We start from the raw sequence: 27,620 nt of genomic DNA, 5'->3' as shown, positions 1-27,620 counted from the left end.
TGATTGTTTCACCCTTCTGCCCTCATGTCAGTGCCAGCCCTTTCTGGGGCACTTGAGAGAGGGGGCAAATGTTAATTTTGCTGAACAGTTGCAGTCCAAGTGCTGGGCTCTGAGCTAGGCAGGCCCTAGGCTGTCACCTATGCCCCTCCACCTCCCCCTGCACAAAGCCCTTCCCCCAGGCACCAAGCAGACCCAGACAGCCTGTAAAGTTGGTGGGGTTTAATTTTACAAATGTTTGAAAGAATCACTGAGCAGACAGTGACACAAAGATGTTCCAGCAGCAGCAGGCACCCACTGAATGACATTGCCCTGAAGTCAGTCCCAGCTTCTTTTGGGATCAAGAGTGAAAGAGAAACAAAATTTACTAGAAAAAAAAGGAGGCTGGTACTGATGGCAGCAGAACTCCCTCAGTTGGCCCAAAAGAATTCTGATTTGACCCTAGAGAAATGTAAAATTAATGAATTCATTACTCTAGCCATGGGGTTAGTATCAGTAAGCCCCCTCCCCACCTCCACAAATGCAACTGGTGGAGTGAAGAAGGATTTACAGTGGCCTCGAGGCAGAGCCCAGCCCCAGAACTGGGTCACCACAGAGCAGAGGCATGGGAACTCAATCTGGCTACTGGATTAGCAACTTCAGGGTCAGGGCAAACAATGCTAAAGGAGGGAGGTCAAAGCTCCTCACTCAGATCCTCTGCTGGGCAGCGCTGCCAGTTCCAGGAAGCTTTAACTTTGTTCATTTCTTTCCTTGTTTGAGCAGCAGACTGTCACTGCAAGGAGACAGAAGCCAGGCATTAGTCCAGGCAGCACAAGAAAGCTGAACCAGATCCTAACTACAGCCCTGTGGCTGTGAGGTGGCACAGGCAGAGGACCTGCATTTCCAAGTCCTTCCTCTTTTGGAGAAAGCCCCTTTTTTTTCAAACCCCCATAAAGGCTTCTGGGATGAACAAAGCAGAACCTGGCTCGAGTCAGGCATCCTTATGTTACAGTCAGACTCCACAGAAAAGAAACCATCTCTGGTTCCTTTCTGTCTTCTAAGCAATGCCATCTCTTAGCAGTCTGCTGGAGCTCAGCTGGCACTGCCTTGTCCAGCAAACATTGCACAGATTAGGCAAAGCCACCAATCTCCTGCAAGCTCTGAAGGCAGGAAATGGGGTTTGCTAGCAGGAGCTGGAAAGCTTTTGGGTAGTAACAAAACCTTGTCCTAGAGCTCCCCCCATCCTAATGCAGCTTCCTAGGACCATCTGCCTGCCTCTTAGAGCTACGTGCAGGACACCCTGCTAGTGCAGGACAGCCCCAAAGATGCTCCTCAGCTACTCCTGCCTTCCTCATGCAAGGCTCCTAGGGGCCATGCACAGTGCTCCAACTACCAACCATCTCCTACTGGATGTAGATGGTTGTGTGCTCCCTGTGAGGAAGGCCCCAAACTTCCCATCTCAAGTGGGCACTGAGGCAGAGAGGAAATAAAAGTTCCTATGTCCAAAAAGGCCCAAGCCAGAACCATGCCAGGCATCAGGCAGACATCACCACCCTGCTTCCAAGTGCTACCCAAAGGATCACAATAAGCAGTGCCTTACCTTCCTCTGTGTGGCAGGAGATGCAATGAAGGGGAAGAGAAAAAAACAAGAGAAATTGATTAGATTTAACAAAAATGTCCGTTTCCACAATAAGATTCCTCCCTCCTTAGGCTGTGTCCTCTGGCATCAGGCTCCTCTCAAAGAAAAGATCCTGAGACAGCTCCAGGAAGTAGACCATCTTGACTGGGAGGGTGCAGATGAGTGCAGGCCCCTGGCCCCTTTACCTGGTGAAGCCCTCATCCTGCAGGTTCAGTACCAAGTTGTCTGCTGTGAGGTACACACGGTTCTGAGAGCCAGCAATCTGCAAGAGACATCAGAGAGATGGCACAGAGGAGTCAGTGCACATGGAGGAACAGCATTACTGAGAACTCCACTGCCAGACACAGCACTTGTTTCAGTTAGTTAAAAGCTTGGTTCAGTCAATGCAGTTCCCCCAGATGAACCTGTCCCTCCTTGACCTCCCACCCCAGTGCCATCAGACTTCCTTACAAAAATGCTCATTCTGTCCCTGTCAAAGACCTTTGATCCCAGCCCTACCTGTTCCCCTTCCTCAGCCTGCAGGAAACCAGAAGCTTTTGGTGGCTGCAGCTGAGGGTGGGTGATGGAATCTGATGTGGATCTAGCCTTTGTCACAGTGAGGGCACGGGCTCCTAGCTTCACCTCAAACTGCTGATCACTGCTCAATCTGAGCAGAGAAGGGCTGGGCAGGAGCAAAGCTCAGGACAGGGCAGGTCACATTCGCCTTAAGTTCATCATGTGGCCCTGGGGCTGGGAGGACAGCAGGGGACTGCAGAAGGACAGAGGCCACTCAGTGCTCACCGTTTTGGAGATGTTTTGAGCAGCTCGGATCTTGCGCAGCTTGATGTAGCCTGGATTCCTGCTGAGAGCCTCACCGAGGTGCAGGGGGGCACAAGTTAAGGAAGAACCTACTGACAGAAGCCAGCTACCCTCAAGAAAGTCTTCCCAAGCCATGCCATCAAACATCTTAGGGGAAAAGCCATCTCTGTCCCTTGAGCCTTAAGGAGGCTTGTTCTCACCTCCCCAAGTCACGAGCAGCACATGCAGGCAACAGAAGTGAAACCTTGCAACACAGAGTGAAGGCTCCTGGCCTGTACCCTCAGGCAGACCTCACTCCAGCCAAGGGAAACAGATGACAGTGACCTAATTCCAGCTATCATCTGCTTACAGTCTCCTAAGCACAAGCCCAATGTGACAGATCCACAGACTATATCCCACAAAAGGTCCCAAAGCAGGATATCATCTTGGCAGCTGTGGCTTCCCCTTCAGCCTGAACAATCTTCTGCTTCTGTTCCTGCTTGGCCTTCTCAACCAGAAACTGTGCACGCTGTGCTTCCTGCTGGGCTGCAGAGAGAACACCCAAAACCATTGGAAGCGGATCTTCAGAGCCTTCCACCAGATCACTCCAGCTGAAGTCTAGGGGAGGCTGTGCTTCCAAATGAGCTGACAGTATTCTGGAGCTGTACTGGCAAGTGTGAGATGTACGTGAGGGTACTTTACCTACTCTTAAACAAAACCAACTGCATCCAGACCTACATAATCCCCACAGAGAGAGCCCTGGTCTGAAAAGGACCCCCAGCCTTGGGACTTCAGTCTGTCTGTAGGTCTACCCCATCAGCTATAACTCAAGGGTTTCAGATACTACTGTAAAATAAGGTGTTTTGTTCCACTGCTGAAGAGGCTGAGATTCAGAACTCTGCGCTGTACCAGTGTGACAGCAGTGACACTAACCCAATTCCACTCCCTTCTTTAATAACTCAGGGAAAAGGCAACACACCCTGTTCAGGTACAAGCTGAACTCACCCACTTGCTTGGCCTCCACAGCTGCTGTGTATTCACGGCTGAAGCTCAGCTCAGTGATGGCCACGTCGTCCAGGATAAGGCTGAAGTCCTTGGCTCGCTCCGTCAGCTCCCGCCTGATGAGCAGAGACACCTGAAACAGCACAGGGATTGGTGACCACAGCCTGCTTCTCACTGGCTGTGCACTGCACAAGTGAAGCACAACTCATCCACACAGCATCACAGAGAATGTTGAAAGGGACCTTGGGAGGGACCTTCCAACATATCACAGAATAGGTTGGAAGAGACCTCCAAAGATCATCCTGTCCAACCCCCCTGCCAGAGCAGCATCACCTAGGGCAGGTCACACAAGGAACACATCCAGGTGGGTTTGCAATGTCTCCAGAGGAGACTCCACAACCTCTCTGGGCAGCCTGCTCCAGGGCTCTGGCACCCTCACAGGGAAAAAGTTTCTCCTTCTGTTCCCATGGAACCTCCTCTGCTCCAGCTTGCACCCATTGCCCCTTGTCCTGTCATTGGACATCCCTGAGCAGAGCCTGGCTCCATCCTCCCCACACTGCCCTTCACATCTTGATCAACATGGATGAGGTCAGCCCTCAGGCTCCTCTGCTCGTGCCCCAGCTCCCTCAGCCTTTCCTCAGCAGGGAGATCTTCCACTGCCTTCAGCATCTTTGTGGCTCTGTGCTGGACTCTCTCAAGCACTTCCCTGAGGTTCTTCTCGAACTCAGGGACCCAGAATTGGACACAATATTCCAGATGTGGCCTCACCAGGGCAGACTAGAGGGGGAGAAGAACTTCTCTGGACCTACTCACCACACCCCTTCTAATCCACCCCAGGATGCCCTTGGCCTTCTTGGCCACAAGGGCACATTGCTGGCTCATGGGCATCCTTTTGTCCACCAGAACTCCTGGGTCCCTCTTCCCAGAGCTGTTCTCCAACAGGTCACTTCCCAGCCTCTACTGGTCCACACAGTTCTTTTCCAAATACCAGACTCTACCCCTGGCCTTGATAGATTTAGTTCAATTTCTCCCTGCCCAATTTCTCCAGCCTGGCCCAAGACAGGCATTACTTAAACCAAACCCTGAGCATGGACATGAACACCACCTGTGAGCCTGCTGCCTCTCAGCTCTGCTGCACACCTACAGCTACATCCCATGCTTTCAAAGCCGTATTACAACACACCCAGAGTTACTGCTATACAATTAGAGCTGCAAAAATAAAAGCTCTTCTGGAAAGCTTTCTCTGCCATTCTACCACATCCACTTCCACAGTCCCCACACGTTGTGGCAGCGTTTCTTTAGCCACCCTGCATTTGTACTTTGTCAGTCCCATCATATTTGTTTTTGGATACTCTTTACCTTTTCAGTCACATCTCTTCATTACTGTAGCTCTTGGTCTAGCCTGGCTATTCCACTTGTTTCAGCCCCTTTGGACAGCTGTTGGTGGTAGATGTTTTATTCTGTCTTTAAACTGCCAGCACCTTTTTGCACCCAGGTAGACAAATCCTGCACTAAATACTGACTTACATAAAAATAACTGCTGCAGTGTCTGTCACATGTCTGACCAGACAGCATCTGCTTTGACTTGATTACAGCTGTTTCTAAGCACAAATCTAAAACAATGCCAGGAACCTTTCCTGTGTGGATGGCAGTGCACAAGTATGTGAAGGGAGACTTCATTTTCCTCTGATTACCAGCACTTTCAGTATGTGTCACTGTTACCTGCAAACCACAATGCCAATCAGCTCTTCCTACCTCACCACTACTTTATGGTGAAATTCTGCATCCTCTACACACAGCACCACAGAATGTCAGGGTTTGGAAGGGACCTCCAGAGATCATCCAGTCCAATCCCCCTGCCAGACCAGCAACACCTAAGGCAGGTCACAGGAACACATCCAGGTGGGTTTGGAATGTTTCCAGAGAAGGAGACTCCACAACCTCTCTGGGCAGCCTGCTCCAGGGCTCTGGCACCTTCACAATGAAAATGTTTCTCCTGATGTTCCTGTGGAACCTTCTCTGCTCCAGCTTGCACCCATTGCCCTGAACATCACTGTGCAGAGCCTGACTCGTTATCCCAGTTTTCCTCTCAGAACCTAGCAACACAGTCTTAGTGCTCAGATCTACACTGGAATCGAAGTGCAAGACGGACACAGACTCTCATCCTTTCTATTTCAAATGTATCACACACCAGCACAATATATTCATCCTTTATCTGTTACAACGTTCTCCATAGCCAGTTTAGTTGTTTCTTAACCATTTGAGTGCAAGTCTCCAGGAAAGCCTACCTGGGCTCTCTGGGTGATGAGCTGCGATGCGTTAAACTTGGCCACCACGCTCTTGAGTACTTCATTAACAATGGAGGGCAGCACACGCTCCTCATAATCCAGGCCCAGGCGCTGGTACATGCTGGGCAGCTCCGCAGCGTTGGGGCGTGTGAGCACACGCAGCGAAATGTTCACCATCTGTAAGTCTGAAGAGCAGAAAGCGAAATGGGCAAGGGCCGCGCTGCTGCCGGACTCCTGCCCCCCGGGCGCCACAGGGGCCTCATGCTCCGGCCTGCGAGGCCACTCTCACCTTTGGAGCCGGTGGGGGAGGAGATTTTCCGCGGCCTGGCTCGAATGTCGTAGATTATGGGATACTGGAACCAGGGGATCCTGCGAAGGGCGGGAGGCGCGTTACGACCCGGGAACCCGCAGCGGCCGAGGGCTGGCCCCACAGAGGCTGGGGGCAGGGGAGGTGGACCCTACCTGAAGTGTAGCCCTTCGGCGAGGATGGTGTCCTGCTGGACGCCGCCAATGCGGTTGAAGAAGATGGCCCGCTGGCCACCTTCCACTGTGGGGAAAAGGAACGCGGTCAGAGCAGGAGGCAGAAACGGGGAACCGGGGAGATTGGTCGGGAGGGAACTCACCGATGAAGACAGATTCGCGGACGCCATAGGCCAGGGCGCCGGCGCCCAGCAGCAGCTTAAGGGCAGTGCCCACGCCTCGCGGCCCGGCGGGCAGCCGCCCTGCCAGGTCCTTCAGGTTCTGCGCCATGGCCGCGCCGCGCCGCGCTCCCCGCCGGGAAGGACACCGGAAGCTGCCGCGGCCAAAATGCTCCGTCGGGAAACCGCGGCGGGGAGGGGCAGCGCCCGCTGCCCCCTCCCGCACTGCTCTCCGGAAGTGGGTCGGGCCGGAGGCGGGTAACGACGCGCCCCAAGCGCCATTTTGAGTGGCCGCAGTGGGAAGGGGGCGGCGTGGGGGTGGTGCTGCTGGTGCCGCGCGGTACGGCGGTAACAAAATGGCGTCGCCCAGGCAGCGTCGTGAGGAAGCGGCGGAGGATGAAGATAGTTTGCCTTTAGTTAAGCGACCCCGTGGGCAGCGACGGCTTTTGGTGGTGCTGGAAGGGGCGAGTCTGGAGACGGTGAAGGTGCGGACGGTAAGGGGGTCCGGCTAGGCTGTAAGGCGGCTGCGGGAGCCTTTGCCCACCTGTCTATGCTTTGACCGTAGGTAGGGAAGACGTTCGAGCTCCTCAACTGCGACAAGCACAAGGCACTGCTGCTACGGAACGGCCGGGACCCTGGGGAGGTGCGTCCCGACATCACCCACCAGGTACGGCAGGCTCCGGGCAGCGGCTGTGCTATCCTGTACTGCTCAGAGCCGCCCGGCAGCCGGCATGCGGAGATTGTCTCTCGGGTCTGGGGAACCTGCCTGCGCCCTTGGGACGTGGGCGAGTTTGGCCTCATCCACTATGCTTGTGGCTTATAAATTCAGTCGTTAATCGGGTATGGGATTCCTTTCTCTTGGTACTACAGTGGAGCTACCGTAGTCAGGTGAACTCCTTCCTGTCTCAGCATTGGTCTTTTCTGTTTTCGAGGGGGTTAAGCCTCAACTTGTCTAAGACTCCCCTGTCTTGTGCCTGTTTCTACTACCGTGTGCCTTCCTATTTCAGAGCCTCCTGATGCTCATGGACAGCCCACTGAACCGGGCTGGCCTCCTGCAGGTTTACATCCACACCCAGAAGAATGTTCTAATTGAAGTAAATCCCCAGACTAGAATCCCAAGAACTTTTGATCGGTTCTGTGGTCTCATGGGTAAGCAATTCAGAATTTCTACCAACCACAAAATAATGCAGGAAAGTGGTTAGGGGTGGAGAAGCTTAGGGAAAAGTCAAAAAGTTACACCAATGTTCAAAATGGCAAAGTGAGCAAAGAAAAGAGAACCCCCAAAGTGTCTTTTTTCTGAGTTTCAGGATGCATAAGCCAAATGTGTGTCACTTAACACAGTGAGGAGTACCTGCATGAGGCTGTGCTAGCAGCAAAATGCCCTGAATATTTCTTAGGGCTGCTTTAGATGATGCTGGGAATGCTAAAGGTGGGCTTTTTATCTACTTCAGCTCAGATCAACAGGTAGGGAACAGGTTGCCTCCAGCAAAAGAACAGACAACTGAAGTACTTTTCTTTTCTTGTCAGTTCAGTTGCTGCACAAGCTCAGTGTTCGAGCAGCTGATGGGCCTCAGAAACTGCTGAAGGTAAACACTGCCTGTTCACAGGCTACACCCGAGGTTTGGGGGGTGATTTTTATATTTGGTGGTTTGGTTTTGTTTGTTTGGGCTGGGTCTTTCTGGATAAACAGTAGCCTTATCTGTCTGGCAGAACATCCTCTATTACCTTTCTGCAGGTGATTAAAAATCCAGTGAGTGATCACCTCCCTGTGGGCTGTATGAAGATAGGGACCTCTTTTGCAGTTCCCAAGGTGTCAGATCTGCGTCAGCTGGTTCCTGCAGCAGAGCCAGTGGCCATTGTTGTGGGAGCTTTTGCCCACGGTTCAGTAAGTGCACCCATCCCTTACTTGGGGTTGTAAAAATCTTTACCAGCATGGATTTTGGTCTTGTTTATGAGTACATTTTTTTTTTCCTTCTTCTTCGTTTCAGCATGGTCCCCTCTCTCCCACCCCAATTTTTATTCCCCCTAGGTGGGTGTGTCAAACTAAGGCCCAGTCCTTCAATACTGAAGCCTTTTCTCCCTCCCAAGAGGGAGAAGTAAGGGCTGGCAGTTTTCCTGCTGGAAAAATACTGTGCCTCTCTACCTGGGACAGATGGGATTAAATGAAAACTTGGAGCTTGATAGTATTATGGGGTTTTTTCCTTGTCTTCTCCCAGGTCAATGTTGACTACACAGAAAAGATGGTCTCCATCAGCAACTATCCCCTCTCTGCTGCCTTGACCTGTGCTAAAATTACTACTGCCTTTGAGGAAGCCTGGGGGGTAGTGTGAGCATCTGCTGCTACTGCTGGCAGGGTGGACTTCTATGCAATGACTCCATGTTCTGGAAGGACTCTTTTTACTTAGGTGTTGATCTGGTGCAACTTGGGCTCTTGAGGGGAAAAGGCTTCAATTTCATCCTTGTAGCGCTCCTGGCACAACGAGACTTTAAAGGGACTGCCCCACCGACCTTTTTCTCCTATTAAAGGTCACTTTTGTGAAGAGTGCTTGTGTATTTTACTTTCTTGTCTCATACATGAGCAGGCTTAATCCCCTTCGGAGCCAAGGACTCGGCCCAAGTTTGTCACGGAACTGAAATTCTCACCCTGCAGCTGATGGTGCTCAGTCCTGCAGAATCCCTTTGCTGGGTGGTGTACCACAGTTCACACTCCCACACCGAGGCACTCAAGAAGAAAGGAGCTGAAGCCGATATGAAAAATACCAGGAGCAATTTTTATCTCGGATGACAAACGTAGAAAAGTCAGACGGTGGCTCCTGCCCGATCCGCCTTGGAGCGCTTCGCAATCATCTGGTACCGGCAGAGCCACGAGTGTCCACTGGAGGGCGGCAGAGAGATAAGGCAACAGGCGGAGGGTGGGAGCGGGGTGCCTCGCTCCGAGCGTCTTGCAGGGCTCGGACCCTGCGCTTCCTCCTTCCCCCTCCTCGCGTTGGATCAAAGTCATACAGCACGGCAAAGGTGGCAGGTGACTCTGCTCCGGAGTTTGGAATCGACTCCTACAAATGCACAGGTGGTACAATCTGGAGAAAAAAGTGCTTGGTTTGACCTTGGGATGGTGGAACAGTGCTGCCCTGCTTCACCTCCCCAGTCGCAGTGGGGGTTTCTCTGTTGAGTGCAGCCTTACCTTTTGGCTGTTATTCTACTCTTTTTAGCTTTTCTTTTCGTGGCACAATCGATCTGCGAATGTAAGGCAACGCCAGTAGTAAGGTGAGGAAAAGCACGTGTCCACAGAAATAAACAGACCTGTACACCTGTGGAGAGAAAGGCAGGGGTGAGGAGCACTGAGCACAAGTGAGATGGGATGGAGGCAAGAGGGGTGGCTGTGGTTATTAAATACCTTCATCCATTTGTCCCAGGTGAAAAGGCAGAATGGCACCAGAGAGTAACCCATGAACATCCAGTGGTTGGCCTGCTGCAGCACATAGAAGAGGGGCCGCAAGGCAGTGATGGAGGCCAAGCTGTTCAGAAGAGGGCTGTCCCGAACGAGATTGATGATCTGAGTTGAAAAGCACAATTCCCATCAGTTAGATGTCCTATGGCTATACCTGCAGGCTCTGGCACCAAAGTTACCTACCCAGCTGTGTCACAATCATTTTGGGTAGCTGTTAGCTAGCTTTATAGGCAAGTACCCCTTCCTGCTTAAAGGTTAGTTGGAAAAATCCCAGTTTAAAGATGGAATGGTGTTTCTTCAGTACTGGAAATTCAGCTCATGTGCTTATCCTCCAGTCTTCCCAGCTGCCAGGCACTTCAGTTGCCTTCCACTCCTATGCCAAGTTCTCCACTTCTGCAATATGTCTATGGCAGAAGCCAGCAACCCACTGAACTTGAGACCAAAACCATGTTATATTTGAAAATCCATTCCAAAGGGAATGGCTGTTTTTCATCTTAATAAAGCCTGCAGGCTGGCAGCTGGAGAGTGCTGAGGAAAGTCTGACAGAGGGCTCCCCAACCCTAGTACATTACTAGAAGCTCACCTGTCTCTCAACGATGACTATGAGCAGCTCCATCTGAAAGCACACCAGATAGCCAGAGTGCAGCCCATGCCATATGGCCAAGAAGAACAGGGCCAGTGCCTGTGACAGCAATTTATTACCCAGGAACTTCAGACGCTTGAAGATGTAGCTAGAGTGGAGAAGAAACAAAGTGCTTACAGTTTGTGTGTCCTCCCCTTTCCATGGCAGTTGTGTAGGGCCTAAGGGACCCTGTGATGACAGCAACAGCAAGAGAGCTCCCCTCACTACAGCAAAAATCATCTCAGCCTTTGTCTTAAATCCACTGATGGGGAGAGAGGCTTTGTCCAACAGTGCACACCCAAATGATCACAGAATGTGAGGGGTTGGACCTCCAGAGATCATCCAGTCCACCCCCCCTGCCAGAGCAGCATCACCTAGGGCAGGTCACACAGGAACACATCCACATGGGTCTGGAATGTCTCCAGAGAAGGAGACTCCACAACCTCTCTGGGCAGCCTGCTCCAGGGCTCTGGCACCCTCACAGGGAAAAAGTTTCTCCCTATGTTCCTGTGGAACCTCCTCTGCTGCAGCTTGCACCCATTGCCCCTTGTCCTGCCATTAGACATCACTGAGCAGAGCCTGGCTCTGTCCTCCCAACACTGCCCCTCACATCTGATAAACAAAACAAAAGAGGTCATCCCTCAGTCTCCTCCAAGCTAAAGAGCCCCAGCTCCCTCAGCCTCTCCTTAGCAGGGAGATCTTCCACTGCCTTCAGCATCTTTGTGGCTCTGTGCTGGACTCTCTCAAGCACTTTTCTGAGGTTCTTCTTGACCTGAGAGGCCCAGAACTGGACACAGTATTCCAGATGTGGCCTCAGGAGGGCAGCGTAGAGGTGGAGAAGAACCTCTCTGGACCTACTCACCACAGCCCTTCTAATCCACCCCAGACACCTTTGGCCACAAGCACACCTTACATGCTACAGTTCCTTTGTATGTCCCAGCAAGTGCTGAACCAAAACTCAGCTGAGTCATTGCATGAGGAGCACCAAGAGATGTGATGTAAGAACCAGCTGTTGAAGCAGCTCTGTGGTTGGCTGACAAGGCTGGTCCTGTAGTAGCCACTCCTGCTGCTATCAGCTGCCTGCCTGTCTAATGAGCTGCCCTTCCAGACTGAGTGAGAAGATCCATCCAACCCAGTGACCTTTCAAATACCACAGCAGCAAAGCATGGAAGAAAGTGTAGAGACTGAAACCTGGCAGATGCTTCCTCTAATGCTCCCCAGCCCCTAAGGTCTTGGTTCTGCTGCCCCAGATGTTAGGCAGACATTGCAGAGGGGAAGCTGTGTCCTGCTCACCGGGCGACCCAGGCGTTGGTGTTGATGTTGAAGGAGGCAATGGTCCCTGTGAACAGAGGGGTTGTCTCGTACAGCCACACCTTCATGTTGGCACAGGCATCCCACAGGGGCTTTCCACTCTCATCCTTCCCCTTGTACCCCAGACCAACCAGGATGCAAACACCTTCCTGTGGGAGAAGATTCACAAGACAGATGAAGGCAGCAGGGCTGGGGCAGCTCTGACTCTCACCGTGCCGCGTGGAGAGCAGCGCTGTAGATGGCACAAATGGCTGCTAGCTTCTGAGTTGGCCTTGGCTAGCACAATACATGCTCAACAGGCCTGCTCTGCTCTCCAGGTATTTGGATTACTTCCCCTGGGTGCTAAGCCCAGGAGCATGTTAAGTGGCTGCTAAGGTACAACCTCTGTTCGTTTCTCCTTCCCAGAGTGCCATCTGGACTCACCGTAACGAGCCAGCAAGTGACGTATTTGTAGAGGATAATTTTGCCCCAGATCATGATGTAGCCACAGCGGAACCAGAGAGGCTTTTCCTGCAGAGAGAAGGGGGAAACACTGAAAACTAAAACTGCAGTCAAGTGGCAGTGACAGGAGGAGGTGAATGAGATCTCATCACTTGCTGTTTGAACCTGATGTTGTGTTGGGACTGCTGCCTGGGTTGGGCTGCTGGGGCATTTGCTTGTGCAAACACACATCCTTCTTCTGCCTCTGGTGACACTGAGCCACACTGCAGAACTTACACCCTCATTCCACAGCATCACAGAATGTTAGGGGTTGGAAAGGATGTCCCAAGATCATCCTGTCCAACCTCCCTGCCAGAGCAGCATCACCTAGGGCAGGTCACACAGGAACACATCCAGGTGGGTTTGGGATGTCTCCAGAGAAGGAGACTCCACAACCTCTCTGGGCAGCCTGCTCCAGGGCTCTGGCACTCTCACAGGGAAAAACTTTCTCCTTCTGTTCCTGTGGAACCTCCTCTGCTCCAGCTTGCACCCATTGCCCCTTGTCCTGTCATTGGACATCCCTGGGCAGAGCCTGGCTCCATCCTCCCCACACTGCCCTTCACATCTTGATCAACATGACTGAGGTCAGCCCTCAGGCTCCTCTGCTCCAAGCTGAAGAGCCCCAGCTCCCTCAGCCTTTCCTCAGCAGGGAGATCTTCCACTGCCTTCAGCATCTTTGTGGCTCTGTGCTGGACTCTCTCAAGCAGTTCCCTGAGGTCCTTCTTGAACTGAGAGGCCCAGAACTGGACACAATATTCCAGATGTGGCTTCAACAGGGCACAGCAGAGTGGGAGAAGAACTTCTCTGGACCTACTCACCACCCCCTGTCTAATTCACCCCAGGATGCCCTTGGCCGCCTTGGCCACCAGGGCACATTGCAAATTACTCTAGTGAAATTCTTTGCATATGCTGCTGAAATGGAAGGTCATTAGAAGGTTGTTCCAGAAAGAAAACGTGGCAACTAGATGAATTCTCTAGACTTAATTCTCTAGATCCAGTGCCCACTAGACAATGGAATCCTTCCCCACCCCCCAGCTGTCAAATGAATCCATACCATGTAATCATCTGAGATGAGGTAGTCATCAGAGACATAAGGGCTTGCCAAGGTATAGGTCACTAGAAACACCAGACCCAAACTCAGGCGCTTGAGAGCAGGCACAAAACTGAGAAAGAAAAACATGCAGGTCAAAGAAAAGCCTTCAGAAGGCAACATCAAAGTCATCGCTGTAAAGGCAGAAGGAGAGAAGAGGAGGCAGTGGAGACAGCAATAGGGAGTCACCACATTCCACTGCAGCAGATGGCTCTGTTTGGAAGCCGAGGTGCTAACATGACCAGTTTGGGACCAAGTCAGGTGGGTGCTATTTGTGCTCGGGAGCAATCCTAGGCCATTGTTCAGAGAGCTCTGAGCAGCTTTTGAAGGACAGCCTTGTCTCAGAAATCACTTTTTGCCACACTGATTTAGTGCCCAGGTAAGGCCTTCTGCTGCAGGGAGCATGTGGAGAGAACTTAGGGAGGCGAGGAGCTAAGTGGCTTTTCATTACCTATTGGGTCTCTGGCCTTGGACGTCAGTCATCTCACCCCTTGCCAGTTTCTGATAGTCTGTCATGGAGAACTGAGGCCCCACCATGAAGGCACCATAGAAATAGGAGAATCCTGAGACCTCCAGCAAGGTAGGAACTCCCCGGACAGCAAATCGCCGCTGCTCAGGGGTCAGGAACTCCTGTACCAAAGGGAGTGGCATTAGCATCGTCCTGGGCATCTCAGCCTAGCTCTGGATCTTACCTTCTCAGCCCCACCTCCTTAACTTTCTCAGTTCTTGCTCTCCATGGATATGGAACTTTCCACTTTGTCCTTCACATCCATTCCTTTCCCCAGCCCTCCCCAACCCCTCTAAACAGCAACAAGACCCAGTGGTGGAAGCCACCTGCAGAGCTCTCTGTTCCCAAATCACCTCCAGAGATGGAAGGGATCTACTGACACACAGCCCTGCCATCACAGCAGGCATAGCAAAGCACTGCCTCTGACCCACTCCAGCCCCTGACTGCACCTGTACAGACTCTCAGCAAGACCTTTGTCCTACAGTTCCTACTTCTTGATGCAAGAACTCATTGTCTTTTAAATGCTTGAAACTTCAGCCTAGGAAGTTTCAGCTTCACCTTGATTTCTTGCAGTCAGCAGTGACTCTGTGGATGCCAAAGACTCAGTCAGGCCCCCAAGAGGAGGTGGGGAACGCAGATACTTGGAAGATTAAGACTGTAGCAAGTGCTCTTCCACGTGTTGTGCTGTGCAACTTCTCTCCATTTCACCTGCTCTACAACCAGGGCCCTAACAGATGCTAAAGGGCAACCACTCCCAGAGATGTGGTGAGGCTAAACAAAGGGAACTGAGATCCATGGAAAGCGAGATCCAGTGCTGATGGTCTGCAGCTTAAAGGTACACTACTGACAAGCTAGAGAAGGGCAGATTTAGATGAGGGTGGTGGAACACTGGAGCAGGTTGCCCAGGGAGGAGGTTGATGTCTGTTCCCTGGAGATAATCAAGGTGAGGCTCGACAAAGCCCTGGGCAGCCTGATCTAAACCTCCCTGACTGCAGGGAGGTCGGACTGGATGCGCTTTGGAGGTCCCTTCTGGCCTGGACAGTACTATGATTCTGTGACAAGACACAGCACTAGGGATCAGGAATCTACAGCAACAGATTTGGGGGAAGGAAATGGTGGGGAATTTGGAATGGGACAGAAAAATATTTCAGTGTGATCCAAAACATTTTTTGTCCATTTCTAATTGCTGCTGTCTCTGTTCAAATGACTGCTTTCCACTCCAGAATTTGGTGCCCTCAGACACTCATGGAGGCTCCCCTCTCAGCTATGGCTTTTACCAGAAATGAATGCACACACCCTCTGAGCTTTTCTGACGTCCAGCTCACTGGAATAGCACTGAGGAGGGGAGGAGGAAGGAATGAGAAGTGGTGTCCTACTCACCAGATCTTTTCCTCCATCATAGTAATCAATGGCCAGACCTAGGGGTGAGAAACAGTTGTTGGAGGCCCTGGGCTGGGCTGGTTGGGCTGAACAAGCAGTCCTCTCTTCCCTGAGGCATGCCTTGCCATAGGAGGGAGGTGTCACTCACCAATTAGCTTGAGTGTTAAAACACAGTGTGGCATTGTCCACTTGATGTCGTAGTGCTCGGTGGCTGTGCAGTAGTAGCCAGCCATAAGGTATGTCTGAAAGAAACCATTGTGTGGGTTATCCAAACTAATTCCTCCAGCTGCTTTTGATCTGTCTCCACTCTTCCACCCACAGTTGCTACTGGGAAATGCCAAGCTGAACAGGGGGCTCCCTTCTACAAACCAATGCAGTAAGAAAGAGCTTTACCATCTGAAAGCAGAAGGTGGTGATGATGGCAGTGACTGTGCGACCCATGAGTCTCAGTATGAGGAACTGGATTAGGACACAGAGCAGGGAATGAAAACAATGCATCCCTGTGGGACAGGAAAGAGACTCAGGGATTAAACAGAAATGGCATCTTCCCCACTACAGGTCCTCCCAAACCATAGCACATCCTGGGTTAGGCAGCTCTTCTCTTCCCAAATGCATCTTACCAAAATTGAAGTAAGCAATTGAGAGTCCTGTGAACACGTTGTAGAGATGGATGAGGTAGCTCTCCTTCTGGAAGAGGAAATAGCGCTGGAACAAGGCAAAAGGATATCCTGAGGAGAAAAAAGATACAGGAAAAAGATGAAGGAGTTGTAGATCAGTGCAGACAAGCATTTCTCATAGTCCCTAGAACCACAGAACTGTTGAGGTTGGAAGAGACTTTTGAGGTCATCAAGTCCAATCACTTGTCTGGAGCTCACAATCCCACCATGGCTGCTAAGCTGGAAAAGGCTCTGAGTAAGCTGATGTAGTTGAGGATGTCCCTGCTGACTGCAGGGGGCTTGGACTGGATGACCTTTGGAGGTCTCTTCCAACCCAACCCATTCTATGATTTTCTGCATGTTAGCTCCTAGTCTAACTCAAGAACACCTCCTCATTATTCATCTGTGGCTGCAGTGAGCAGCAAACGTTTAGGAAGCACTCTGGTAGCACAGCCAGCCAGGAGGAGAGGAAATGATGTTGAATTGCCACATATTAGACAAGAGATATCTTCTGTTTTCGTACTTGTTGACCCAGGAGAAGTTGTCCATCTCAGGAGTATATGAAGTCTGTTCACCCAGCTCCTGCTTCTAGAGGCCTGTGCACAAGGAACTCAACTGGGACAGCAAAAGCAACTTTACTGCCAGCACTTTGTGACTTCTTGTTTTATTTTGCAAGCTTCTGTTCTGTTATCTTGATTAAAAACAAACTCAAACCATCTCTTCTACAAAAACAAACAAACAAACAAACAAACCCAAAAAAACAGAGAGAACTCCTCACATACTACAATGCTGGCATCCATATTGCTTATTAGCCTGGCTGAAATCTACAGCAGTGGAGAGATCTCTGCTCCTTGCACCCCTGGAGCAACAGCTGCAGTGGGTAGCCACACTCTACATGGAGCAGCAATGAAAGCTGCTGAGATGCACCTTTTGTCTGCAAGCACTGGATGGAGGGAAGGTTCCCAATAAGGAGGCCACATCTGGTCACTACAGGGAACAGAAATGAGGAACTCTGTCACCTTATGCAAAACTCGTTGCAGGCTGTCAGTGCTAACAGGCTGAGGTGTGACTAGAGACATTTTAAGGTTCTCTTCTTCCCCCAAATCCCCTGGGAGGGAGTCCCAGAGTTTGGGACCTTGGGGCTCCCTTCTATATCCCAAACTGCTGCACATTCTGCTGAGCCCAGAGGTGTACCTGCTGCTTCTTGAAACCCAAGCTGCTGCTCCACACTGCCTTGGCCTCTTGCCACCTCTCTTTTGGCCTTCCCTACCTCCTCGTTCCCATTCCTTTCTCTCATGTTCCTTGCTGGTTTCCATGCCACAGGCTGCTTTCCTGGTCCAAGTGGCAGCCAGTCCTGCATACCACAGCCCTTCACCCGCAGAGCCTGGCAACCTCACTCCTGCTCATCCAGCCTGCTCTTCCCTCCTGCAGCAGCAGCTCCAAACTCCCTTACAAGATGCCTTCCCCAAACCATCCCTTTCCCTTCCTGCTCCTCCACACTTCTTACACAACCTTCTTGTTGGCTGACATGCACTTCTGTCCTGTTCCCCCACTGCTTCCCTGAGCACCAGCTGGGAGGGAAAGAGGGAACTGGCAAAGAGAATTCTTTGCATGGACTCTCTGGGGATGCAGGAATAACTCCCAGAATTAGAGCAATTCAAGTGATTTAGTAAATCACAGAACCACAGACTGTTAGGGGCTGGAAGGGACCTCCAGAGATCATCCATTCCACCCCCCCTGCCAGAGCAGCATCACCTAGGGCAGGCCACACAGGAACACATCCAGGTGGGCCTTGAGTATCTCCAGAGAGGGAGACTCCACAACACCCCTGAGCAGCCCGTTCCAGTGTTCTGTCACCCTCACAGTGAAATAATTCTTCCTCCTGTTTCCATGGAATTTCCTATGCCTCAACTTCCACCCATTGCTCCTTGTCCTGTCATTGGGCATCACCCAGCATAACCTGGCTCCATCCTCTTGGCACTCACCCTCTTGGCACTCACCCTTTACACATTTATAAACATTAATGAGGTCAGCCCTTAGTGTCCTCCTCTCCAAGCTGAAGACCCCCAGCTCCCTCAGTCTCTCCTCCTAAGGAAGATGTTCCACTCCCCTAATCATGTTTGTGGTTCTGCACTGGACCCTGAGGTCCTTCTTGAACTGAGGGGCCCAGAACTGGACACAATATTCCAGATGTGGCCTGCCCAGGGCAGAGTAGAGGGGGAGCAGAACCTCTCTCAACCTACTAACCACTCCCCTTCTAATAGACCCCAGAATGGCTTTGGCCTTCTTGGCCACAAGAGCACACTGCTGGCTCATGGTCAACCTTCCATCCACTAGGACCCCCAGGTCCTTTCCTCCTTATTTATTACATAAATAAAAGTAGTTTGGTTTCCCAGCCTTCTGCTCAGAAATACACAGATGAGGGTTCTTTTTCTTCACATGCCAATTTTCCTGATGAAGTTTAATGTTTATTAAAAACTTCAGTGGGAAAAGAAAATTGGCATGTGAAAAAAAAAAGCACGAAAGAACATTAACAAGTGGCTTTGTGAAATGAAAAGTGGTTTTAAAAAAATAGATCAAAAGTTAAAGTACTGTGGTTTACTGTGAAAAAAATGTTTCTCCCCTTTCAGCAAGAGGGAGAAAAATCAGATCACAAATACCAAAAGCTCGATTTCTTGCTGCCTGTCAATATGTCCAGTTTTTAAAGTGCATTTACAAGGGTTTCCCACTCCCACTAAAATAAACACAATTCTGCAAAAATATTCCATTTTCATTGGAGAAAAAAAAAAACAAACCCAAAACACAACTACAAAACCAATAACCTGTTTTTCATCTCTGGCCATTTCTGTAGACAGAATTAAATTAGGACTGAATGCTATAATAATGTATTTCAAATCTCTGAATCACAGAAATTGTATTTATTTTCTCCCATCCCCAAGTGTTCCTCCTCTCTCCAAGGCCTGCCTCACTCGTCAGGCACACTCCTTTAAGTCCTACACAGGAGATCCTGCTCTGGCAGGGGGGGTTGGACTGGATGATCTTTGGGAGGTCCCTTCCAACTCCTGACATTCTGTAATAGTTATTGTGATTTGGGTAATCCTCCTCTGAAGAAAAAGAGAATGAGGAGCCCTTGCAAATAGAGAGCTGCTAACGTGCACAGTAGAGCTGTTTTTAGAAAGCCACAGATCCAACCCCCCTGCTCCTGCACTTACACGGGTGCTGTTCCAGTTCAAAAGTCACAAAGCCAGCCTGAATTCTTCTGATTGCCACAGCAGCTCTGGGCTGCAATTTAGTTATAGTTTAGCTGCACACCAGACAGTTTTCTCAGCTTTACAACCAGGCCAGTTGCACAACTGCAGGTCTAAAACTTAACTCCCAGCTGGCAGTGGGCACTGACTATTAGTGGCCATTCTGTGGCCTCTGCACTTTGGAACACTGATAAACTATTAATAGCAACCCATTGCTGCTGAGAGCAAAGAGAGGACTCTCACCCCACTGGTGTTCTTGAAGCAGCCTGAATTAGCACAGCAGAAGCAGGGAAGCAGGTTGTGAAGTTATCACTGCCTCCTGGCAAGCTTGCTGTCACACTTGGATACGTCAGTGGCAGGATGCTGTGCTGCTTTGCTTTTGCCATTCAGAAACAGCAGGACTGGAGACCCTGCTCCTTGCTGCTGAGGGACGCTGCACAGCAGTCCCCAGTCTGCCAAAGTCCTCTTTCAGAGCCCCCTCAGGCAGAGCAGACCAAGGCTGGAGACTGGCTGTAACAGACCTGGTGAAAACAGAAGGTGACCCTCTGCTCCAAAGGAATTCTCCTTCTCAATGCACCATGGAGCTCAAAAGCACTCTGCATGCAGAGCTGATTTTTGCCTCTATAGAAAAGGATTAGCAATTGATATAAAAGGAATAAATTAGCTGAGATATGCTGCTGCTGCCAAATTCCTCCTGGGTTTTGTGGTTTGTTTTCTGAATTTGAGAGAAACAAGAGGATGATCACTGGTTGAGAGAACCCCAGCGCTAGAAGCAAAGGACAAGGTCAGCTTCTTGGCCATAGCCATTATGGAGACTAACAGCCACTGCACAACACCCAAGCTCAGGTACAAGAACCTGAGCAGAAGTAGTAAATGATGAAGAGCCTGGGTCAGGCAGGTGGGAAGTTCTCTGAAGTCCATGCAAAAATAGCACTGTCAAGTTTGCCATCTTCTGGAATAGGTGCTGAAGATGCCTGTCTTTTTCCAGAGATGAAGCTACAAATAAGAATACCAGAAACACTCTTTTCATCTCTGCTCTCTTTATTCCCCTTCATATGCATCAGCTCTGTTTCATCTTCAAGAGAGCACATGAGACTATTTCTCCCTGTTGCTGATCAGTTAACTCCACCTCTGTTAACATCGAGCAGATCAGTGCTCTCCATTTTCTGATGAGATGCTAAAGCTAAAAGGAAGGGAACAGGAAAAAGAGGCGTTCAAAGAGAAGCCTCACCTGGTGTCTGGATGTCAAAGGAATTCTCTTTACCTATCTGTAATGCTGTAAATGCCCCATACATTTTGTAACACTGGATGTACATCTACAGAATCATAGAATTGTTTAGGTTGGAAAAGACCTTTAACATCATTAAGTTCAACCATTAAGGTCATCAAGTCCAACGTGGAGAGCTCTGAAGAAAAGACTTGGGTGTATTGATTGAGGAGAAACTCACCAGGAGCTCATGCAGCCCAGAAGGCAGCCACGTGCTGGGCTGCATCAAGAGGAGTGTGGCCAGCAGGGCAAGAGAGGGGATTCTGCCCCTTTGCTCTGCTGGGACCCCAGCTCCACTCCTGCCTCCAGGTCTGGTGTCCCCAGCGTAAGAAGGACACAGAGCTGTTGGAATGAGTCCAGAGGAGGGCACAGACATGATCCAAGGGCTGGAGCACCTCTGGTATGAAGACAGGCTGAGGGCACTGGGGCTATTCAGCCTGGAAAAGGGAAGAATCCAAGAGGGACCTTAGACCTATCTTCCAGTACCTGAAGAGATCCTACAAGAAGGCTGGAGAGAGACTTTTCATGAGGGTGTCTAGAGACAGGATAAGGGAGGATGGTTTGAAGCTGAGGGAGAGGAGGTTTAGACTGGATCTGAGGAAGAAGGTCTTCAGTACAAGGAATAGGCTGCCCAGGGAGGTTGTGGATGCCTCCTCCCTGTGCGTGTTCAAGGCCAGGCTGGATGAGGCTTTGAGCAGCTGAGTCTAGATGAGAGGCTGGAACAAATGATCTCTGAAGTCCCTTCCAACCTAAGCCATTCTGTATTTTAACTCAGCTCAGGAGTGTACTTTTAAAAGTCCACTTACAGTGCTTTAGTTTGCACAGTAGAACTGTCCCAAAGCATGTGAACAGAGCTCTCCTTAGCAGAAACTGAACTGGAAATGCACTCCAGTGGGTGCTCAGCTCCTGAGCCTGCGCTGAAACAAGTCCAAAGCAAACACCCAAACAGCTCTGCAGGTCTGCTCCTAGTGCAGCATTTGACCTGCAGACAGAGTAAGTGTGCAGCAGCAGGCAGCACTCTCTTTTCTTCTATTTGAAGTTGAGAGTTTAAACAAGGCAGCACATGAGTGCTCTGTGACAGGGATGGGTTTAGCACCTGTGATGGGATGGTGCTGCCTCTTACAGCTTCTCCCACCTCTTTGCCCATTCAAAAAGTCATTTCCTCCCCTTCAGTAAGGTTCTTGCTTGGCTGACCAGCTGAGAACCTGACAGGGATAAGTCATCAGCTATGGGTGACCATAACAGAATTTCACTGAGCTTAAAAAATCTTCAGGATGTAGAGGAGGAATATGCACAGGATCTAAGGCAAATGGTGAGGTAAGTGAGGACATGGGACCACTTGCAAGCAAAGCAGATGGTTTCTGGCACCTGCTCAGTAGGAACATGGTGCTTTCTGCAGGTCACTGCTCTCTCTGTAGATGAGGGAACACTTCCACAGTGCTCTTCCTGGCAGGTCTGGCTCAGGGCTGTACACAGTATGTTGGCACCACTCCATATTATGCAGCAGACCATGCCAGGTAGGTTGCAGGCCACTGGGCAGTACTATGCCCAGATAAGGATCTTCAGTTCTTCGGTACCATAGAGCCATATAACAATTAAGATCAACACAAAGTCTTAAACACACAGAACCACAAGGCCTCCTGTGTCCTGGCTTTCACTTTGAGTGGGAACAGCAGGAGAGAAATCTGCCTCCTTGCAAGGGAGGACAAGAGCTGCAGCACAGAAACCCTCTTCTCACATTGACATCACTGGAGGGGCTCCCCCACCCTTCTCCACCAAGAGGCCAGGACCACATTGGTTCAGATCACTTACCCTGGCACCTGAGTAGGAAGTCTGGAGGTACACAGCTGAGATCGTTACTGTCCCCCATGCTGACCTAAAGACACAGTTTCTCCTGGGCAAACACTGGGCCCCGCACCTAGTCAAGAATGCAAGGCAGAGCACACTTCTCCAAAGCCATTTTCCTGTGACTGACAGACGTCAGCCTACCACATCTTTTAATGGCAGGCTGCAGGAACTCTGCTTCAAGTCCTGCTGCTGTTGATAGTGTTGCCAAATTATGTTTATGCACATTTTCACCCAGGGGAAGCAGGAGGCAAGTTTTTAATCTCATACAGGCTACATAATGGACCCAACTCTGGCTCTGTTCTTTGCTTCCAAACTGCAGGCTCTATAAAAGGTGCCTCTGATGTAAACACAAAGCTGTGACTAAAATCCTCAGCATTCTCTCAGCAATGTGCTGTTACAGTCTTTACTTGTTCACTGAGGAAACGTGGTGGTGTCCATTAGGACTGCTTCAATTTTTCTTTTTAGTTGTTCTTCTTTCCTCCTTTTCTTATTCTCCCCTGTATTTATTTTTTTTTTCCAGTAGTGGCAGACTGTTAGCAGTTTTAAATTACTTCTTTTGGTTATTTCAGATCATGACTATGTGAACACTTATTCTGAATCAAGATAATATATTCAGATTATTTCTTCAGCAATAATTCAGCTTTTTTCAGCAATTGGTACAAGAAGTTGCAAAGTCCTTTGCATCTTCCTCTTTTTTTTCAGAAGGCTATTTTTACCAGTTTCTGGTGAACTCCTGAACAGTGAAAGCCTGGAAACAGCTGTTGCAGTAGAACTGCACAGTGTAGATGGTAAAGTGCACCACAGAGGGAGAAAGAGGCAACAATTTTTTAATTCATCTTTGGAGCAGTGGACTGCATTTCACCTTCATGGTCTTGTTCTGGAATAATGCAACAATATTAGCTGCAGACAAGCAAAGCAACTCTCCCCCTGAATCTCAACAAACCCCTGAAAGGGAGGAAGTGAAGGAAAAGCCCTGCGTTGGCTGTCCCAATGCCACTGCCAGGTTTTAGAAAAGCCTTCATTTACACCCCATGCCACCCTGTGCAGTGGGCATCAGTGCTAGCTGCATTACTAACAGGCTTAAGGCTTTCGGTCACATTAAAAGGATTGTGACCTAAGCTGCAATTAAATGAACACTTCTTTGCTAGTGCTGGGTTAAGGAACTCTTCTCACTCTCCTCTCAGGTAGCTTTGGAGTGGTACTTGGTCCTTCCTTTTAATGGAGTGGTATAATGGGTGAGTCATCAAACATTAATCAGAAAAGCTGGAGTTAACCCCCTCTGTCTGAGTGATTCAACCTACATGACCTGCAAGAGTGCCAAGCTACAGGCAAGGCTGTTTTGCATGCCTTGAAGCCTTCCACCTGAAGTTATGCCTTCAACTGCATGTAATGAAGAGATCCCAAGCTATCAAGAAAGGACAGGGCAAAGTACTGCTCTGTGCCCTGGTGTGGTAGACATTTCAGGTACGCAAGGGGAAGGGATGCTAGTGAGTTCCCAGTCCCTGACCCCTGGGCTTTTAACACAAATTAAAAAGATCCATTAAGACTTTAAATAAATCAGATAGTGGCCTACCTCAGGAAGTGACACTGCCCCATCTCAGTGGCTTAGTGTCACCACTGTACATGGAACACTTGTGACAACACGTAAGACTTCCACACTTAATGACTCTTGGCTGCAGTGGACATAATCTTCCTGTCATTAAGATGATCATTACCTGTGGTTCATTTCAAAGAAGTGGTTTGGCTCACCCACAAGACACTGAGCAGGAAACAGCTCTCCAAGGTTGCGTCCCAGCTTAGTGCTGGTTAGAAGCAAGAAGGCACTCTGACAGTATGTTCAAGGTGCATCCTGCAAAGGCATCATTCTGCTGTAGGTGTTTGCTTCCCCACAGGCTTTTTAGCACCTTGACTGCATCCACACTTGCTAGACTTGTCCCTTGGCTGGTTCAGCTGACTAACCTGGAAGTAAGTTATCTGCTTTTTCCAGTTTAGGTTTCTGTCAGACAAGTAAATTCAATCAGATTGCAATCAAAGTACCAGAGAAAGAGGTGAGAGCAAGGCAAGTTGGACTTTTCCTGTTCACCTGTGAGGAGCTGCCAGATTCATTAGCACTGCCTTACGTGTGCGTCCTGTTTATGTCTCCTGTTACTTTTTTTTTCTTTATAGAAGAAGTTTGGTTTAACTCCAGAGAAAAATTTGTATTTCCTTTCTGCTAGGTGATTATACCACTCAAAGCTTTCAGAACCCAACACTTGATTGGTTATCTGCAGAGATTTATTTAGATAGCATGTATAGATACAACTGAATTAATGTTTTGGGAGCTATAACCTCCCCCTCAACTGTTAGCCCACATCATAACTCTAGCCCTGCCTTAACCACGGGCCATGTGATTTAACTATCTCCTGTTCAGATAAGCAGAAGCAGCGTGTTTTGCAACGCGCCTCACATTGCAGGTAGAGCACAACACCCCAGTTCTTCTGGCTACTGAGCTCGCAGGCTTTGATCACACCACCTGCTAGTCCCTGCGATGACAAGCCACTCCCGCACAGTTCCATGATTCCTGCAGACACTAACGATGTCTCCTGCCAGAGACCTCCCTGCACTCGGGCAGGGCGACATCTCCCAGGGGCTGCGAAGCTTCCTTTAGGCTGCACCCCTCCGGACACAGGCTCCCGGGTAATTCGATGCACACGCAGCACCTGCCGCTCACGCAAAACCAGCAGAACAACTGCAAACAAAGTTCTTGTGCCCAAACCCGCTTCACGACACAGCCCCGAAGCGCACTTGTTTCGCAGCATGCCGAACGTCAACTCCACGGTGACCGGCTCCACAGGTCTGAGAGCCGGGCAGGCTCTCCGCCTCCCGCTCCAGTCCCGGGACGTGGCGTGCCTGCACCCCTCTTACAGGCAGCCCGCCAGTACCACACCCCGGCTTCCTGCGGCCGGGGAACCCAGCGGCTCCCTTCACAGTGGATTCTCCCTCTCCACCGGGAAAGCGGGAGGCTCCCACCCCGACCGACCTTCCGCCGGTCGGGCTGGCCCAGGCCGAGGCGAGGCCGTTTGCGGTGGGGCGTTCGCCCGCCGGCTTCGCGCACACACGTGGCCTGGCACGGCGACGCTGACACAGGTGCGGTCCTGCGCCGGTAAAGCGCTGCCTGGCCCCGGCTCCGCGCAGCGCGGCACGGCGGCGGGGGGTCTCCCGAACCCACGGCGGGCACGGTGCCTTGCCCGGGGTGCCAGACCCGTCACCTCACACCGCCATGCCCTTACCCATCAGGATGGACAGGATGAGGCGCAGCGCCTGTTCCGACGAGCCCAGGGCCTCGGCCAGCTGGGCCAGGCCCCAGCTGGACCCCGTCACCGCCATCTTCTCCCCCGGCCGCCCCGCCGGCCGGTAGCTCGTCGAACCCGGCAGCGGCAGCAGCACCAGCCACCGCAACCCCCGCACCGTTCGCGGCCCCCTCCGCGCCCATTGGCTGTGCCGGGTTGGCCACGCCCCCCCACCACCTCCGATTGGGCAGGCGGTGGCAGCGGGGCAGGGCCTTGCGCTCACTAAGGCAAAGGTTAACCCACGAGGGGGCGGTGCCGCGGGGGCCGGCCCCGCCAGCCGCTGATTGGGCAAAGCGCTTCCGAGGGCGGGGCTTCAGAGGAAAACGGAGGCGGGGCCAGCCAGGGCGAGGCGGAGCCCGGCTCCTAATTGGCTGTGGCGGGACAGGAGAGAGACGAGTAGGGAGGGGTAAGGGTGGGGACAGGCAGGGGTTACTCGCGGGCATAGGCGAGCGGAGGGTGGCGAGGTGCTAACGGTTGTGTTAGTGGGGCTCGGGCCCGAGCCGTGGTCTTGAGTCTAAGTCTAGGTCTGAGCGTCATTCTCGGGCACTGCTTTGCTGACTGGCGATAAGGCATGCTGCTGAGCCTTCTCAGTGCCGCTGGATGACAGGCTGTAGATACTTGGCTCTTGTGGCCCAGAGACCTGCTTCCCATAGCACCGACTCCCTGTCTCTGTAGCCTCTAACTCTTCGTATGCTGTCCCTACACAGCTCTGCCTGCTTTAGCAAGGGTGAGGGCTAGATGATTTCCAGAGGTCCCTTCCAACCCCTGCTATTCTGTGATAACTCACCTGTTGAAGGATCTTCTAGGTGCAATTGAGGTGATCTTACTCTCCTTCTACGTGTTAACCATTTGCCTTCTGTCATTCAGATAGGCAGTATTGCCCAAATTTACCTGGCTAGGCAAAGATACACTCACACAAGGTTTATATGAAAAGAAACCTCTGGAGATCTCTAATCCAAACCTCACAAGCAGAACTCTGAAGCTGGATCAGGTTGCTCAGGGCATTGCCTGGGCAGTTGCTTACATTTTCAAGGCTAAATCACATCAGTTCAATGTGCCAATATGAGAATGGAGCTGCTCAGTCTTCTGCAACTTCATTTTAATTGACAGTTTTCAAGTGTTTCATGCAGCTTTCCCATAGATCACAGCTGCACAAGACCCCAGATGGTCCTTGAAGAGCTCTTATGGGACTTTCCTTCCAGGAGCATTTCTTCTGCATTGAGGAACTGAAACAGGAATCTTGTGTCCCACCATGCCAGTGCCTTTTCTCCCAGGCAGACACAGGAACCTGTCCTGATTGAAATGGACACAAGAGAGGAGCAGGCTACAAAGGGGGAAAGGTGACTATCCAAGGAGCAGCTGGGACTGTGGTTTAGGGCTGAACATGGTCAGGAAGGAGGAAGATACTGGAAAAGCAAGAGTCAGAATAAAACTAAATCTGAACTCTGCACTTGGGAGTCACTGTGCACACAAAGAGGGTTGGGGGAGAAACAACCACTGGTAAGAAATGGAGTACAGAGGTGTGAGAAATGCCACAGAAGGGAAAAGGTGCCCGCATGGAAGAACGGGCAGGGGCACACCAAAGGGATTAAAGGGATAAATAGGAGCCCTTGGAGCCAGTAGGGGAAAAAGATCAGGAATGGGTGAATGATAAGCCAGAAAAACTGGGATGCGATGGAGGATTGAAGTGGGGAAGGAATGGTATGCTGGAAAACAATCCACCTGTTCACGGTGGGAATGATCGCACCAATAAATGTGATGCCACAGCCTGCGTTTCAGACATCACAGGCTTTGTTCCCCGGCCCCCTCTCCACGAAATGAGAGAGCTGCAGTTCGTGTCCTCTTCTCCGTGAGTGATCTCGGATACGAGGTGTTCGCTGACATGGACCGGGGCGGGTCAGGGAGCGCAGCCGCCCCCACGGCCCGAGCCTGCCGCGACGGCCGGGCTCGGCGGGGCCGCTCGACCTCTGCTGCCGCCTCCCGATGCTGCTGGCACTAGCTGCAGCGGGCGGTCCTCGCCGGCGGGGTGAGCCTCCACCCTGCGCTGCAGGCTGGCGGAAAACTGTCCAGAGCCCCTTGCCCCATCCCTGCGGTGCCGGTGAAGCCGTAGAGC

The 27,620-nt window shown here is 51.0% G+C and overlaps 3 protein-coding genes across 5 annotated transcripts; 1 reads left to right on the top strand and 2 right to left on the bottom strand.

Moving 5' to 3' along the window:
• Window positions 1-205: 205 nt before the first annotated feature.
• Window positions 206-6,432, bottom strand: PHB2 (prohibitin 2). 3 transcript variants are annotated; one of them, XM_054386515.1, is made up of 10 exons: window positions 6,306-6,432; window positions 6,145-6,229; window positions 5,972-6,051; window positions 5,683-5,867; window positions 3,398-3,527; window positions 2,835-2,938; window positions 2,396-2,473; window positions 1,801-1,877; window positions 1,577-1,582; window positions 206-769 (listed from the first exon to the last, which is right to left on the bottom strand). In XM_054386515.1, exons 1-10 carry the CDS (start codon window positions 6,430-6,432, stop codon window positions 736-738), a joined length of 906 nt encoding a protein of 301 aa, XP_054242490.1. In that variant the 3' UTR covers window positions 206-735. The 3 variants fall into 3 exon arrangements, with proteins under 3 accessions (XP_054242490.1, XP_054242491.1, XP_054242492.1); XM_054386516.1 differs by lacking the exons at window positions 206-769; window positions 1,577-1,582 and having other exon boundaries at window positions 1,758-1,877; XM_054386517.1 differs by lacking the exons at window positions 206-769; window positions 1,577-1,582; window positions 2,835-2,938 and having other exon boundaries at window positions 1,758-1,877; window positions 2,396-2,464; window positions 3,402-3,527.
• Window positions 6,433-6,676: 244 nt separating this feature from the next.
• On the top strand, window positions 6,677-8,797 carry EMG1 (EMG1 N1-specific pseudouridine methyltransferase). Its single transcript, XM_054386904.1, has 6 exons — window positions 6,677-6,805; window positions 6,886-6,987; window positions 7,328-7,469; window positions 7,848-7,906; window positions 8,056-8,205; window positions 8,537-8,797. The coding sequence occupies exons 1-6, from the start codon at window positions 6,677-6,679 to the stop codon at window positions 8,648-8,650; spliced, it is 696 nt and encodes a 231-aa protein (XP_054242879.1). The 3' UTR covers window positions 8,651-8,797.
• A 335-nt stretch (window positions 8,798-9,132) lies between these two features.
• LPCAT3 (lysophosphatidylcholine acyltransferase 3) lies at window positions 9,133-25,650 on the bottom strand. Its single transcript, XM_054386677.1, is given in 14 exon segments — window positions 9,133-9,397; window positions 9,502-9,628; window positions 9,715-9,873; window positions 10,352-10,499; window positions 11,684-11,850; window positions 12,125-12,211; window positions 13,236-13,344; window positions 13,723-13,901; window positions 15,160-15,197; window positions 15,308-15,401; window positions 15,553-15,659; window positions 15,780-15,887; window positions 25,448-25,610; window positions 25,612-25,650. Coding segments are annotated over 13 exon segments (1,515 nt in total). The 3' UTR covers window positions 9,133-9,397; window positions 9,502-9,511.
• Between the last annotated feature and the right edge of the window lie 1,970 nt (window positions 25,651-27,620).

The sequence above is a fragment of the Indicator indicator genome, chromosome 14, assembly GCF_027791375.1.
Source record: "Indicator indicator isolate 239-I01 chromosome 14, UM_Iind_1.1, whole genome shotgun sequence".
Taxonomy (NCBI): domain Eukaryota; kingdom Metazoa; phylum Chordata; class Aves; order Piciformes; family Indicatoridae; genus Indicator; species Indicator indicator.
This window is presented reverse-complemented; position numbering and strand designations above follow the sequence as displayed.